This window comes from Panthera tigris, chromosome E2, assembly GCF_018350195.1.
Source record: "Panthera tigris isolate Pti1 chromosome E2, P.tigris_Pti1_mat1.1, whole genome shotgun sequence".
In the NCBI taxonomy this organism is placed as follows: domain Eukaryota; kingdom Metazoa; phylum Chordata; class Mammalia; order Carnivora; family Felidae; genus Panthera; species Panthera tigris.
Window position 1 is genome coordinate 28,503,610 of NC_056674.1, and position 16,614 is coordinate 28,520,223.

The 16,614-nt window shown below is 52.3% G+C and overlaps 1 protein-coding gene across 1 annotated transcript in view; it reads left to right on the forward strand.

Moving 5' to 3' along the window:
- NOD2 (nucleotide binding oligomerization domain containing 2) overlaps positions 1–14,458 on the forward strand; it is a 35,903-nt gene extending 21,445 nt beyond the window's left edge. The window contains exons 5-12 of the mRNA XM_042969274.1: positions 722–805; positions 1,016–1,099; positions 3,603–3,686; positions 5,547–5,630; positions 6,399–6,482; positions 8,688–8,771; positions 12,108–12,191; positions 13,874–14,458. Of these exons, the coding sequence (XP_042825208.1) occupies positions 722–805; positions 1,016–1,099; positions 3,603–3,686; positions 5,547–5,630; positions 6,399–6,482; positions 8,688–8,771; positions 12,108–12,191; positions 13,874–13,946 (661 nt within the window). The 3' untranslated portion in view covers positions 13,947–14,458. The remainder of the gene's footprint in view (positions 1–721; positions 806–1,015; positions 1,100–3,602; positions 3,687–5,546; positions 5,631–6,398; positions 6,483–8,687; positions 8,772–12,107; positions 12,192–13,873) is intronic.
- Positions 14,459–16,614: the final 2,156 nt, after the last annotated feature.

The window sequence follows — 16,614 nt, forward strand, 5'->3', positions numbered from 1 at the left end:
CGAGGATGAAGAATCCTAGGCACGGTTGTTAATATACACGGATCCCTGGGCCCCAACCCCCCACCCCACCCCCACTCCCAGAATTGCCAGCTCCAGGGGAGGGGCCCCAGAGTCTGTATTTTAGGGATGCTTTCTGAAGATCTTGTGATCAGGTGAGTTTGGGGGCACCACCCCGAGAGGAGTGTCAGAGGGGGCTTTCTGGGCAGGGTCTGACGACAGGAGTGATGTCACTGGGGTGAAGTGCTGGACGGCAGGGCCTCCCTGACCACGGCTCACTTGCTGGTGTTCCAGAGTCTTGGCCACTCTTGTCTGACTGGTCTGCCGTCTGGTACCCACCGTCACCCCCGGGGTGGCCTGGCTAGTTCCCGACACACCCTCCCAGCTAGGAACCTTCTGTGAGGCTGCTATGGTGATCATTTCTGTTTTACAACATGGAAACAGTGCCTCAGCCTAGGACTCCAGTGACCCGCCGGGACTCCAGCGTTCTTTAGCAGGAACTCTGGGGCCCCACCTCCTGAGCGGTCCCCCACATGGTGCATGACGTCAGCACCCTGACCAGGGATGGGGGCGTCTCCTCTTTCTTGGGGTGCTCAGCCCTTGCGGTGTTTCCCAGAAACACAGATGCTGGCACTTTGGGCACGAGCAGAAGTCTCTTTTGGGGTCTTGTTTATTTCTCTTTTCTCAGCTCCATTTTCCAAATCTATTTGTCTTTTTTTCTTAGCTTGCGAGATAACAATATCTCAGACCGAGGCATCTGCAAGCTCGTCGAACATGCTCTTCACTGTGAGCAGCTGCAGAAGTTAGCGTAAGTCGGGCTCGAGTGGTGGACATCGTGTCCCCGGCCACGCTCCGGGTCGTGCCGTTTGGGCAGCAGCCGTGAGCTGCGGCGAGGGTGTTGGCATATTTGGAGGGTGCAGGTGACTCCTGGGTCGCGGGAACGGGCTACCCTGGGCTTGGGGTGGTCCCTGACTGCTGTGCTAGGTCTCCATGTCTCCTCTCCTTTGGAACGTTCCAGTCTCTTCAACAACAAACTGACCGATGGCTGTGCACACTCCGTGGCGAGGCTCCTTGCGTGCAGGCAGAACTTCTTGGCTTTGAGGTGAGCCCAGGGCTTTCCTATTCTGTGGAAATTGTTTTTCTTCTTCAGAGCTGAGTCAGTTCGGTCTGGTCCTGGCCCTGGTTCGGCCCCTACTGGGCTCGTGATCTGCTGACTGAATCAGGGGCAGTGTCTCCTTTGAGCAGGGTTTCGCTAATGCTGTGACCTCCCCAGCAAACCCAAGATTGGCTCTGCTGAGGGCTGCCTGCCCTTTGACCTTGGGGCCCCCAGGGCTGAAGACGGTTTCTGGGACCCTTTCCTTCCCTGTGTCTAAGAGTGTCACAAGCTGGGGTTACCGGGTTCCCTAGTGTTCATTGAGCACGTGTTGCGGGGGGAGGCACGTGGAGTCACCTGCCACCACAGCTGTGACAGCCAGTTGCTGAAAAGCTCTCAGAAGGTCCTTGCCCAGCTCGGTGGGTGCCGGCTTTGCACTCCAGTCTTTGATGTCTGCCTTTCTGCTGCTCCTGACCTTCCTGGCTCAGTGGGGGTCTCTCTCCCATCTGACACCATTCAGTCACCTGTCCTGCTGGCCCCCGGGTCAGCCTGGCTTCTCTTTCTCCCTGGGGTCTTCTTGCTTCCTGGATTTATGTGACAGTAAAAGAAGACAAAGTAAACCATCGCTTTTGTCCATTCTTCATACCTGCTGGGCTGGGTTTGGGGTTCGAAGCCGCCATGTTAAAATTACTAACCATGTGGCCCAGTCTCAGGCAGGGCTGCTGAAGCCAGCCCCAGTGGCGCTGTTCTGTACAAAGGACTCTCTTCTTCTTTTTGTTTTAACTTTTTAAAACTTAATTCCTTTTGAGAGAAAGAGAGCGAGCAGGGGAGGGGCAGAGAGAGAGGGAGACAGAATCCCAAGCAGGTTCCGCGCTGTCAGCACAGAGCCTGATACGGGGCTTGAACTCACAAACTGCGAGATCATGGCCTGAGCCCAAGTCAAGATTTGGTCGCCCGGGCTCCCCACAAAGGACTCTCTTCTGTTGCTACCACCTGCTCCCCCAGACTCAGGATGCTGAGAGCGGCTGTGGCCAGAGCGGGGGGCTGGCCTATCCCCCAGGGAAGGCTGTGGGGTAGTAGGAAGGTACTATGCTCAGAATTTGAAGCCTGGGTTTTGGGCTGGTATAGCAGAATAGTTGAGAGAGCATGGGGTTCTGGGGCCAGACCAACTGAGGTTTGGATCTAGGATCCCTGAGATTTGAATCCTCATTTGCTATGTGACCTTGGGTCAGCCCAATGTCTCTGTGACTCTGTTTCCCCTTCTGTAAAATGTAGATAATAATTACAGCTTCCTCCTAGGTTGTTGTAACGGTTAAATGAGTTAGGATACATAGAAAGCTGGCGCGATATGGTCAGTGCTTTATGGAGGGAGCTTAGTGGCTAAAAGGTGGTGGGTAATCATGTAAATTCTCAGCGTGTTTATCTGTTTATCCTACGGTAGTTCAGCCCTCCCAGAAGGGATTAGATAGTTCAGCCCTCCCAGAAGGGATTAGATGCGGAACTATTTGTTGGGAAAAATGCCTCCGAGGGGAAACGGGGAAGGGGGCTGGAGGAGGCTGGGAGAGTCAGCTCACTACAGTGCAAGTCTGACCCTGAGAGACGGGAGAGGGAAGGAAGGAAGGCTGGGAGGAAGCCTCTAGACCTTGGGGCAGTTCTGAGAGCACAGAAGGCTGTGGGGGAGTCCTCCAGCCAGATTTGCCCAGCAGAGTCTTGTGTTTCCCAGTCACTGGCTGGGAGCAGCCTGTGGGAAGCGACCTTGAATTTCCCGGCACAGCAGCCTGTGGTCAGAGGTGTGGGAGGGCACCCTGCCCCTTCTCAAAGAGGATAATAGTGCCTGCTCTGCAGGGTAGTTGTCAGCCAGAGTGGCTTCAAGGGCGTGAAAGTTCTCTAAAAAGAGGAAAAGTGTGTTATTAATTCCAGGAAGCCTGGGGTCGTGAGTAAGAGTTCTGGGGACCTCTCCAAAGTTCTCTGAGGTATCTGGATACGGCTGAACCCTCCCTCCTCCAACCTCCCAACCCCCCTGCAGAATCCCTTGCCCTTTCCCAGCAGCTTGGGCGGAACAGGTGAAAGCCACCTGCAGCAACGAGGGACCCAGGAAAGCTGCAGGGGGCACGGAGTCTGGCACCAGCTGGTGGCTGAGACAGGAGGAAAAGGTGTGACAGTGGGTCACCCTCCCTCCCCTGGGGAAACCACCTCGTAGGACAGCTGACAATAGTGCCTCCTGCCCATACCTGTCACACTGCTTTGCAAAACAGGTTTCCCCCCACTTTTTCCCCTTTGCAGCTGGAGAATGAACTAGCGGGAGTCACGGTTGAGTAAGGTTGGCCAAGCAGGAATAGACTAGCACCCGGGCAGTCTGCTCGACAGGCAGGAAGAAGTCGGGCTGCCTCAAAGCTTTTCTCCACGTTTCTGTGTCTGGGACACACTTCCTCCACCAGCCCCGGGTGCTTCTGGGCACTAACACCCCCACGTCCGTCCCACACTCCTTCAGCCTCCCTGCCTTCTTTTCCAGGCTGGGCAATAACCACATCACTGCCTCGGGAGCCCAGGTGCTGGCTGAGGGGCTCAGAGCCAACGCCTCCTTGCAGTTCTTGGGGTAGGTTGGATTCTGGGGCAGAGGGGCCCCCGTGGGGGCGGGTTGGGGGACTTAGCAGGTGCAATTTTTCAGCTGGAAGGCCCCAGAGGCAGCGGGAGAGAGCGGGTGGCCCCTGGCTGCCTCAGTACTTGCCTTTCACTCAATAAACAGGAAGTTCAGGATGTGGGGGGTGGGCAGTGCCCCTGAGTGGGTGGCAGGAAGCCCTCTGGTCCTCACTGGTGCTAGGGCTGTGCCTCTCACCTTTGGGAGCTTCTGAAGAGTGCCATTGCCTGGGCCCCACCCAAGGGGTGAGAATCAAGGGAAGAGAAGTAAGTGGACCAGGCTGGAGACGGGACCCAGGACAGGAGGGGGCTTCGCCGGGTCCTTCTGAGCGTTTGCAGCTGCAGGGTCGTGCCGAGCCTTCCAGTGAGGGGAGAGGAGTCAGGCACAGGCTGGGAGGGCAGTCCCACAGACCACAGGTCCCCAGAGTATGTGTGTGTGGGGGAGGGGCTTCCTCTGGTGGCTGAGTGACTACCCCCCCCCCACCCCCGCCCCTAGGGTTGCAACCGGGCAGTCCCCTGTAGCCCTGCTGCTGTCCTGCCTTACCTGGTGTGAGCTGGCATCCATTTGATGAGAAATGGGAGTCTGAGAACCCAAGACTGTAGGAAGGGACACTAATCTTAGGGCCCAACCCATTTCCTCGGCCGGCAAGCTGCCCACAAGCTCAGCCGGAGCTAAGGGCGGAACCGGGTTGCTTGAGAGATCAGCACCTTTTCCACGCTGCATTACCAGGAGCACAGAGTCCAGTACAAGGGTGGCCCCAGCCCCACCAAGCTCTCTCCTGCTCGAGGTCACAACCAGCGTATGCGGGCTGTTCTCTTTCAACACCTCTTTGTTAAGGCACCTGTCTGCACCAAGCACTGTGCTAACCCCCTGCCCCCCCCCCACCAGATACTATCATATGACACAAACCGTTCTGAATATTGGTTTTTGTTTTTTTGTGTGTGTTTTTTTTGCCTGCTTAACAATATATCTTTTGTACCATAACGACTTCATTTTTAAAACACTAGCTGGTTGGTATTCCACTGGCTGGATGTCTGTAATCTATGTAACTGGCCCCATGTTGGTGCGCCCTTACGTTATTCCAGGTTTTTCGCTATGACGTAGTTTTTTGCTCTCTCCCCAGGGGCGCAGAGCAGTGCTGGCACACAGCCAGAGCTCAATAAATATTAACCAGATGAATGAAAGCGTGGTGAACATCCTAGCTCGGCTAGCTTTGCTCACATGTGCACAGACAGGTCTGGGCTAGCTTCCCATATGTAAAACAGCCAGGTCATAAGGAACGAGTTGGGCTCCACCTTTGAAAAGGGAAGTTTCTCAATTTCTGTGGGCCTGAGGGGGATGACCCAGGAGGTGAAGGAGTATGACACCGTGAGGAAATGGGGGACATTAGAGAAGAACAAGAGAGAGAGCTGGCTTGCGGGAGAAGAGTGAGATTTGTTTTGGGTGCTCCCAGAGGGTAGTTGAGGACCTGTGGGTGGCAGGCACCAGGAAGCAGATCTGACCTACATATCAGGAAAAATGTCACCACGCTGTGAATTGACTTTGAGAGTGAGTGACTGAGTTCCTTGTCCCTGAGGACGTGTGCTGGGTGGACCTCTACTATTCTGTAAGTCTGACTGAAAAATGAATTCAGTTTCACCATCCCTCCCAAAAGGTGGAGGCAGATCTACTTTGCTGGGGCCTAGGAGCCCCTCTCAGATCTTTCTGGAAGGTCCCAGAGAGGCAGAACCATGGAGAGGAAGGACACTGTTCACGCATGTCTAGAACACATAGCAGTTACTCCCTGACCAAATGACGCAATCTGTTGGCCTTTTTTAGGTTCTGGGGCAACAAGGTGGGTGATGAAGGGGCCCAGGCCTTGGCTGAAGCCTTGGGTGATCACCAGAGCTTGAGGTGGCTCAGGTAAGCTTTGGGGTCTGCATGGTCACAGGGAGCCAGAATGAGGAAGGGAGGGGCCTGGGCCAGTTTTGAGGGACCTTCATTTGATTGAACTTTGTTCTTAGCCCCCTGTGTTAGGCAGTGGGATGCGAAGAAAAGACCCTTGGGTTTGGAGTCAGGACACTTGAGTCTTTCTGGGTGACTTTGGAGGTATTCCTTCTCCCCTTAAGGGTCTTGATTCCCTATCTGTTAATTGAAGGTTTGGGGCTGAATCAAGTATATTTAAAAATTTCTTTTTAGGTTTATTTTGAGAGAGAGAGAGAGTGTGTGTGCATACACGTGCGCATGAGCAGGGGAAGGGGAGAGAGGGAGGGAGGGAGAATTCCGAGCAGGCTGCACGCTTACACAGCGCAGAGCCCCCCATCACAGGGCTTGAACCCACGAACTGTGAGATCGTGACCTGAGCCGAAATCAAGTCTGATGTCCCAATGACTGAGCCACCAAGGCGCCCCTGGATCAGATATATTTTATCTCAAGGACCAACTGCAGTCCACGAGTAATGGCTACCCAGGACATCACGGAGTAATGGCTACCCAGGACATCACGTTGGAAAGAGTTCTAAGGCTGCTTCTTAGCTTAATGAAAATGAGCACTGTAGTCAGTTGGTAATGTGTGAACAAAGCAGACCAGGATGTGGGGCTATGTGCGTCGTGCATTTTGCCCTTCCCGGGTTACCTTATCTCTGAGGTCCCTCCCTGCTCTGATGTGTTTTTGTTCCTTGATTCCGTCCAGCCTGGTGGGAAACAACATCGGCAGTGTGGGGGCTCAAGCCTTAGCCTTAATGTTGGAAAAGAACGTGACACTGGAAGAACTCTGGTGAGTTGAGGGGTTCCCTGCTTTGAGGAGGCCTCATTCATTCCCTGGCCTCCTCCATGGAAGTCGGTAAAACAGAGGTGGATAACCGAGTGGTTGGGCTGTTGGGTTTGTCCTTCTATGTGCTGGGTGCGTGAAGCTGATAGAGCCTGGCACGTAGGTGCTAATTCTTTTAATGGAATTATATTTCCTGGTTTGTCGGCTTGTATACTGCCTCCGTGTGGCCTAATGGTTGAGGCCCGAGACTCTGGAGTCAAGCAGACTGAGCTTCAAGGCCTGCTGTGATCTCAGGCAAGTTAAATAATAAGCTCTGAATCCCAGGTTTCTTACCTGGAAAATGAGGGGCTGACTGCTTCCAACTGTGAAGCGTATATGGTTATATGCATAAAGTCTTTTTTAAACACAGGTGTTCCTTTCCCAGGTTGTATTTTATTTTTAAAAAATGTTTATTTTTGAGAGAGAGAGCGCGTGCGCGGGAGAGGGGCAGAGGGAGGGAGACAGAGGCTCGGGAGCGGGCTGTGCACAGTGCAGAGCCCGACGTGGGGCGTGAACTCACAAACCTCGAGATCGTGCCTTGAGCCAAAGTCAGAAGCTTAACCAAATGAGCCACCGAGGCACCCCACGTTTTGTGGATTCTAAGGGAGGCTGAGTGCCTAAGAACGCGGGAGAAGTAGAGTAAAGGTCTCCCTGGAAGGTGGAGTGGGGTTTGGGGCAAGTTAAAACGTGAGCCATAAACTGTGCTCACACTGTTGACCTGAAGCTGATTCTAAGTCTCCCGTCCTTTAGATGCCACTAGCTTGGACTTCTTATGACATGTTCTGGGCAGTTCCCAATTCTATCAGGGAGATAAATATGCTGATTTCTCCAGGAAGCAGAAGGCCTTTGAAACCCATGATCACCGTCACAAAGTGGATATTGTGGTGGGATAGCTCTGCCGGTGTCCCATTGATTATATCCTGAGTGGACTTTGCCACTTGGAAGTTCTTGTTAGAGGCATGCCTCGCCATTGAGTGTATCAGTTATGACTACACTAGGCTGCAAGTGAGGGAAGAACTCTAGGTACAGTGGCTCAAACCAGTAAAGGGTTTCTTTATTCCGTGTCCAACCGGTCTGGAGGTAAGTGGCGTAGGGCTGGTGTAATGGCTCCATGAGGCCAGCAGGGGTCCCCAGTCGGTGGCTTCGCCTGAAGCCGTGGTTGGTTGCCTCATGGTCAGCAGATGGCTGCTGTACCTGCGACACTGCTTCCGTGTCCCCAGATTCAGTCTGTGTATCCAGGAAGGGCAGGAGGCCCAGGCCACCTCTCCCTTTTATTTTATTTTTACTTTTGTTGTTGTTTTTATTTTTAAAGTTTATTTTGAGAGAGAGAGAACACAAGCAGGGGAGGGGCAGGGTGAGCGGGAGAGAGAGAATCCCAAGCAGGCTTCGCACTGTCAGCACACAGCCCGACGCAGGGCTCAAACCCAAGAACCGTGACATCATGACCCGAGCTGAAACCAAGAGTCGGATGCTTCACCGACTGAGTCACCCAGGTGCCCCAAGCTCTCCATTTTAAAGAGAATTTCCCGGAGCCCCATCTGTCAACCTCCCCTTATGTGTTCATGGCCGTGTGGATGTCACTGGCTGTAGTGGAGAGTCAAAATGTAGTTTTTTCACCAAGCGCATGCACATGGTTGCCCAAACCGAAGGAGGCTTCCATTAATAAGAAAGGGAAAAGGATATTAGATCACTGGGGCATGAGGGTACCTTTTATATAGAGGAGCCCTGGGGTAAATTCTCTCCCAGAGACGTCCCTGGAGTTGAAAACCCTCATACTCTTACTATATCTTTTCTTACTTCATCTGCTAAATATAGATTTTCAGATGTCGGATTTTCTTTTTTTCAAAGTTTTTTTTAAATGTTTTTATTTCTTTATTATTTTTTTGAGACAGAGACAGTATGAGCAGGGGAGGGGCGGAGAGAGAGGGAGACACAGAATCTGAAGCAGGCTCCAGGCTCTGAGCTATCAGCACAGAGCCTGACGCGGGGCTCAAACCCACGGACCGCGAGATCATGACCTGAGCCGAAGTCGGAGGCTTAACCGACTGAGCCACCCAGGCGCCCCAGATGTTGGATTTTCTAACTGGGGGCAAGCAGGCTAATCCTTATCGACATCGTCTTCCGTAACAAATGTTACCATATGAACGGGATTTTCTCTCTTTTTCTTGCCAGCCTAGAGGAGAACCATCTCCAGGATGAAGGTGTGTGTTCTCTTGCCAAGGGACTTCAGAGGAATTCAAGTTTGAAAGTCCTAAAGTAAGGAACCTATAAGGAGCCGGGATGATAATGACAGGCCTTATAGGGGGCAGCGTCGGGGGAGAGGGGGGACAAGGGGTGGATATGGGCAGCTTCCCACCTCTCTAACTCATGCAAACGTGGCCTGGCAGAAAACGGCTGGTAGAGTCAGGGTTCCCCCAAACACAGACCGGGATCCCAGGGCAAGTTGTTTACTTGGGAGGTGGTTCCAGCAAACCCTGGTGAGGGGTCAGGGAAATGAAGCAGGGGAGGGAAGGGAACCCATGGCCAGTGGCCAAGCCTGTTATGGCCCTGGTTGTCCCCGAGGGCAACCGCCTCAGACTTGCTGTGGGGCTCCAGGAGCCCCTACCCAACAGAGAAGCGAGGCAGCAGGGGTATTTATCTGCCAACTGCCTGTCCTTCATTTGCGTGCTTGTGGGGATATTAATTTTCCGGCACTTCCGGCTTGCCCTGTGCGAGGACCCTCCTGGGGTCAGGAGAAAGGCCTCAGGCAGAGAGGGGAGGTCTTCCCAGCAGGCAGCCCTCAGAGTTAGAGGTGAAAGCTGAGGGCGTTTGGGTGGGTTGCCGACAGCATCCCTCTCGCGGGGCCATCTTTGGCTCAGGCGGGAGACCTGTTCTAATGGTCATCGTTAGTGGTTTCTCTTGGGTTATGCAGGCAGGCGTGCTTGCATTTATTCATGTGTGCATTCATTCATTTCGTTGTTGTGCATTCATGCATACATTCACCCACTTATGTATCAATGCAAGAAATATTTCTGGAGCACCTGCTGTGCCAAGTGCTGTTGGAGGCTAGAGGATAGAGCGGTGGAAAGAACAGAGCAGGCCTCAGCCCCCTTAGCTCTTGGATTCTAATGGGAGAGGCATATAATGAACAAGCAGGCCAATACACAAGATTATATATAATAAAGGCTCTAAAGAGTATTCAAGAGGAGATGTGCCAGGGAGTGGCTGGAGAGGGCAGGGTCGCAGCTGCCTGGGGAGAGCCTCTCTGAGAAGGTGGCATTGGAGCTGAAACCTGGATAATGAGGAAGGTTACTGTTTTTGCAGTGCTGAGGTCTCAGGAATGCACATTCCAAGAAGACCGAACAGCAAGTGCAAAGGCCCTGTGGCAGAAACAAGCTCGGTTGTTTTGAGAACAGAGGGCAGGGCCAGCGTGGTTGGACTGTAGGGGAAGGTACAGGGGGAAAGAGGCAGGGTGAGGGGGCCACGTAGGTCTCAGAGCCATGGGGAGGATTTAGGGCTTTATTCTAGGGGCAATGAGAAACCTTTGGAGGAGTTTAATTAGGACAGTAACATCTGATTTACATCATAACAAGATCGTGCCGGCTGCTCTGTGCAGAACGGATAGAAGACGGGTCAGGGGGAATTAAGGTCCTGCTGTCTTCCAGGTGGGAGATGGAGGGGGCCTGGATCAGGCCGATGGCAGTGGAGAAGGCGGGTGAAAGCGAGCAGGCAGTGGTGGAGGTCCTGCGGAGCATCCAGGACCTGGAGGGCTGGACAGCGGCAGTGGTGGGTGGCTGGAGGCGATGGGGATCACTGGTGGCGGGCTCGGCGGGCAGGCTCCCACTCCGCGTGGACAGGGAGAGTGGATGCGAGCAGGAGCCCAGCTCGCGATCATCACGACCTTGTGCCGGCGCTCTCCGAGGCTGGTGCCGCGCTGCCGGGGGGTGCCAGAGGTCTCATTGGAGAGGGACGTCCGGGCATCATCAGATGGCTCCTTGTGCTACAGGACGGGGTGGCATCCGCCCTGGCAAATGTGGCCCGTGGAAAACACTCGCCTTCAGAGGCAAGCAGACAGCTGCCTCCGGGAGAGTGTGTGCTTCGCTGCCAGCCTGCCATCCACTCTGGCAACACTTGTTTGTGTTGCTTTGCAGGGGCGAGCAAGTTGCCAAATGTTTGGGGGAAACACTTCCACTCGTCACTTGGGTGAAACCGGGCTGGGAGGCCCCGGTGATGCCTGGGTGGTCTAAGCTGGGACGCCAGGCTTTGCGCGGTACCTGGTTTCGCATTAACCGGGTGTGGCTGTGGCACATTTGTCCCCCCTCGTTGTCATGCATTTACCCCAGCCAACCCCAGGGGCTGCAGGGGTTTGTCCCACGCTGCCTCGGCGAGTCTTATAGTTAAGTGCCACCGGTCTACATCATCCCTCACTGTTTCCCCATAAAAAGCGAGCTTCTTATGTATCTTTTTTAAAAAAAGCTAGCATCCTTCTTTTTCTGGGCATAGTGACTGCCAAATGCTGCTTCAGTGTGTGGGCTCAGGCACCTGACAGCCTAGGTTTGGACCCCAGTTCCACCGTTACCCGCCGTTTCTCCTTGGCTTTGGGCTCCTGTAGCCTTGGGTGTAAACAGGGGTACGAGGCGGACCCCCTCTCAGGGCCATGAGCATTACTGGCGTGATGGAGGTGTTGAGCAGGCTCATGGTAAGAGCCCAGCAGATACTGGCCGTTGTTATCACTGGCACTGCCTTAGGGTCAGCTTCCCGGATGTTCCTTACTCCGTGGAGGTGGCAGACAGGTGGTGATGTCTCGAAGGCCAAGCTGTGAGCAAAAGAGCAGCATGGGCCGGTGGCTCTTTCCCTGCTGTCCCTGACGGTGTGAGTTCTCCCCTCTCAATTCCCAACCTTGTATTTTCTCGATTCCACGCCCCTCCCCTGCCCACCGCCATACGAAAATATTACTGTTCGTTGATTATTTCCTATCAGTTGGGTATGGTGCCAACTGCACTACAGAATATGCCATTCTTTTCATTCTTATGTTTCATGAGGCAGGTGCTCTTTTAGGTCTGCCTTTACAGATGAGGAATTTGGGACTGATTTGCCCGAGATTAAAAAGGAAGTGGTGTAAGCTGGATTGGGACCCAGGAAGTAAAATGTACATACTTAAAAAAAAATTTTTTTTAATGCTTATTTATTCTTGAGAGAGAAGGGGGGGGGGTGGGCAGAGAGAGAGGGAGGCACAGAATCCAAAGCAGGCTCCAGGCTCTGAGCTGTCAGCACAGAGCCCGATGCGAGCCTTGAACTCCCGAACCGTGAGATCGTGACCTGAGTTGAAGTCGGACGCCTAACCGACTGAGCCACCCAGGTGCCCCTAAAATGCACATACTTAACCACCATGCGATATCGCCTTCGTAAGGGAGTAGCTGCTTCATTACACAAACACATCTGGTGAACAGAGGAGAGAGGGGTGCCTTTCTCTTTAGGCACTGAGGCTCATTGGGAATCGCAGACAAGAGAGGGACATGTTGTGGGGGCCAACTCCCAAAGCCTCTTTTCATTGGACAGGCCCGAGAGGAGAACCAACATTCTTGAAGCTCACCTTTCTGTCTTCCTCTCCAGGCTGTCCAACAACCACATCACCTACCTTGGAGCTGAAGTCCTTCTGCAGGCCCTGGAAAGGAATGATACCATCCTGGAAGTCTGGTAAGGCCCCCTCGGTGGGCCTCGTTATGTCTCTGAGCCTCACTTGTCCAATCTGTAAAATGGGGCCCAGAGGGAGGGGGACTGGGTAATTTTTCCTCCTGGCTCTGACGTTCAGTGGCATTCTGTCTACAGTGGATCTGATTTCTCTCTGGGAAAGATGTTTTCACGTCTCCAAGCATGGACCAAGTCATTCATTTTTAAATCCCGGGTATTCAGAAAGGTCTTAGTTACAGGTAATAGTGTAGGAGGATGAAGAATGAAACACACACAAGAACTCAGGGGCCTTACACCTGCCTTCCCAGGTCGAGGATGTTATATCAGAGCCTCTGGGTGGAGGCTACATTGGCGGTGGGGGGGTGGGTACTGTTGCCTAGTGTTTCCAGACCTTTATAATTAAAAGCCACATTCCTTCATGTTTTGTAAAAAGCATTGAGTCACAACTACAGAGATTTATCCTCCTTCTTTCCAGGGACATATTTATATTTATAACTCATATAATAAGTACAAAAGCTTCCCCTGACTTTACACGTCATGAGTGAATGTCACTATATGTGTTTCAGGCACTGGTCTAGAAGCCAATCTTTATCTGTCTATCTATCTATCTATCTATCTATCTATCTATCTATTGCACAAGCAGGGGAGGGGCAGAGTAAGAGGGAGAGAAAGAATCCCAAGCAGGCTCTGCTCTGTCAGTGCACAGTCCCATGCAGGGCTCGATCTCATGAACCATGAGATCATAACTTGAGCCAAAATCAAGAGTTGGTGCCCTGAAGCCAATCCAGGTGCCCTGAAGCCAATCTTTTAAAACTAGCAGATCCCCCCATGAAAATCTATATTTCCAAGTTTTCTACCAAAACTTCCCTCTCTGCGCCCCCCACACAAAATGCCAGGAAGTAAGCAGAGTAGAGAAGGGCTGATCGCACTCTCTGTCAGCTGGGCGCATGGGCTCAGGCTGACTGCACCCCCCACCCCTCACCTCCTCCCCCCGCCCTAGGCCTGCTGTTTTGGACCAGGCCCCCTGTCTCACCCCTGCAAACTTGTGGCCCCTGCTTTACATACGCAGACTGACTGGTTACGCCCTCAAAAATCATATCAAGGCAGCGGCACTAATACATATCCAATGATGAGGTTTAAAATAAAGATGTCTAGGAATCTGTCCTGTGATGAAGAGCTTTTCCTTTCTGTATGGTCGTGTAATCCCTATAGGCAGTGAGATCCTCAGGCCCCTGGCAGAGTGTGAGTTTTTGTTTTAAACCCTTACACGGTCAGAGGAAATGTCACATTCTGTGTCCGGGAGGAGGAGACCAGCATCAGGTTGATATTTTAAGGGTTCTGATGTTATTTGCCGCCCGTTGGCAGGACTTGGGAGGGTATCAGGGCTTGCTCATTGCATTCTTGACAGATTCTGCTGTTGCCTTAAAAAGAATCGCCTGCCTTGGGGAGTCAGGGCTGGCTGGGTCCGGTGTGGATTCTCTCTGCAGAGTCACGGAGGCTTGCTTTGTCACACACAGTGACTCATGAGCTGCCCTGGTGGACAGAGGCTAACACCAGCACAGGAGGGCTGCAGCGGGGCCTTGGGGCCAGGCCGTTCAGGCGCAGGTTTGGAAAGGAGCAGCCTCCAGTTAAAAGCACCGCTCTGGCTCAGCGTTCGCCCAGACCTCTCTTTGCTTTATCCCCTTTAGGCTCCGAGGCAACACTCTCTCTCCAGAGGAGACTGAGAGGCTCAGCCAGAGGGACACCAGACTCTTGCTCTGAAGCCCGGAGGCCAACGTTCATCTCAGTTTGTTTGTGAACAGACCGTGGGTTTGGATCCCAGAAGCTGGATTCCATCTGGCAGCAGTCCATTCACCCAGAGCCGAGTCCTGCCCGGGACAAGCACAATAGGTCACCTTTGTTCTGGCAGAAGAAGGAGCAACCGTGCCCTTTAGAGTAACTCTTCTGCAGCCTGTTTTGCATCCCGTTCTTCCCAAGAGTCGATCTGTGGAACGTAGAAGAGGAGCAGCTCCCCGCCGCCTCTGGCTGATCCGACGTGGGTCAGTGGGGCCCATGGAGGTTACTGCGTGCCTGGTGCTGTAGAGACCTGGACCCACAGGAGCGGCCCCCCTTCCCACCTGCCTCACAGTGAGGAGGGGGGATTCAGGGAGCAGCTTTCTGCCATGTTTTAACTCACGGGTTGTCGCCCATCCAGAAGTTCCCCACATCTGGTCCCTCCCCCCATCCTGGATCCCTGCACGTGGCACTTCCTCTGAGGGTAAAGTTTCAGAATACAGTTGTTCTCAGCTTTGGTATTTATAGCCTCCCCCCCCCCACCAACAAGCCCAGGGTGGGAAGGGCTGCAATTCACCTGCTCTCCTTCCTGATACTTAACACATGATCGAAAGGGGACACATGACAGCCGTTCGTTCCCTAAGATGGGCTAGATTTTCCAAAAAATAAGACGACACTACGGCAAATATCACACGCACAATTTTTTTTTTTTTTTTTTTTTTTCAGCGAAGTCAATTACTCTTCAGTTAAGCCTTTGGAAACAACTCCCCACCCAAATGCAGCTTTTTAGAATCAGAATTTTGAATAGTCCCACCAGGTCTCTGGTTGATGCCTGTGAGTTGTGACAGCAGACCCCCGACATGGTTCAGTGTTACGTGATACAGAGTTATGGATCAAAAGTTTACAGGGGCGAAATCAAAGACTTTTTCTTATAAGGCAGATGTTTTTCTGGATTTTTCAAAATGATGCATTGTTGAAGCCTCCTTAAACCATCAGGTGCTGGTCCAAGTGTTATTACTTAAACGTTACTTTTTGTGCAAACTGGTTACTATTTATAAACCACTTGGTTTGATTCTCTCCAGTTTGTTTTTGTAAAAAACACGACCATGAATTTTATGCTGTAAATAGTCACAGGGAAGGAGAACTGTTGAGTCCTCAAAGCTGTGGGGGTCTCAATAGATGGTGACCAGAATGTTTAAAAGATATTCGTGAATGTTGTCAAATATTAAAGCACAATTTTCTACTTGGAGGGGCAAAAATGATGTTTTGACTAGATAATTTATTGTTTAGGGCAAAAGCAATTCATAGAAATAGGCTTGCAATCAAAGCCCTTTGGGCTTTGGTTTACAAAGGTCTAACCCAGCGTGAAGTTTTTTTTTTTTTTTGATTTATTTTTATTTTTTTTACATTTATTCATTTTTGAGAGAGAGAGAGACAGAGCACAAGCAGGGGAGGGGCAGAGGGAGACCCAGAGTCTGAAGCAGGCTCCAGGCTCTGAGCTGTCAGCACAGACCCTAACACAGGGCTCCAACTCAAAAACCACGAGATCATGACCTGAGCCGAAGTCGGACGCTTAACCGACTGAGCCACCCAGGCTCCCCACCCAGTGTGAAGTTTTAAGCTGTGTTGGCGCCTCCTGGTGCCCCTCGTGGCTGAAAGGCAAATGTGAGGAGGCCCCTGGGCCTCCCTTGATTCTCTCCCAGTGGCTCCAGGAGTCTTTACCAGGAAAAGGATGGAGAAGGTTCGGGAACAGCTCTCCTCAGCAAGCATCCTCCTTGTTGAAATCCTCCTCAGCGGCATTTAATGAACAAGGGCTCAGGTGCTTCCTCACCGAAGTGACATCCGCCTCCTTGAAATGTTTTGTGTGGGCCTGGCTCGCTAAATGCTGCGGCCTCTCCGTGGGCTCCTGTCTGTGAGCGTGCTCGTGGGCTCTCCGTTGGTGGCGTTAGGTTCTGTCCAGACCACTGTTCTGATACAGAAGATCAGGAGGAGAGTGGACACCGATGGGCCTGCTTTCTCTGAGGCGTAAACATGGCAATGCATTTGTGTGGTGGCGTCTTGGATTGGAAAAATCGGAAAATTTCATTTTCCTTAAACCCATTTGGTGATTATTTACCAGCCAGATACGTTAGGACAATCGGTGGATGAACAAAACACACACGATCCTTGTCGTCAGGGCAGTTGGGTTGAGGGGGCAGGAGAGGTGGGCAGAAAACTAGTGAACTGGAAGTTATATAAAAATAGAGCCCACTGTAGTAAGCGCTAGGAAGGAAGTAAAGGTTCAGGATGGGGGGGGACCTTCAGATTGGTCAGAGACGGAGAGGCTGGGACCCCAAGAATGAGAGGGGGCTTATTCACAGAGAACAAGTTGTCTGAAGACCCTGTCATGGGAAAGGGCTTGGTGCGTGTAGTGGGCTGAATAATGGCCCCAAATACTTAGCTCCTAATTCCTTGAGCCTGTGAATATTGCCTTATGTGGCAAAAGGGACTGAATTTAAGTGATTATGATGAGGATCTTGGGTTGGGGAGATGGTCCTCGATTAGCTAGCTAGGCCCTAATCACAACCATGCGTGTCTTTGTAGGAGCGAGGCTGAGGGAGGCTTGACACAGGAGAAGGTGTGACCACTGAAGTAAGATACTAGATTCCTGGCTTTG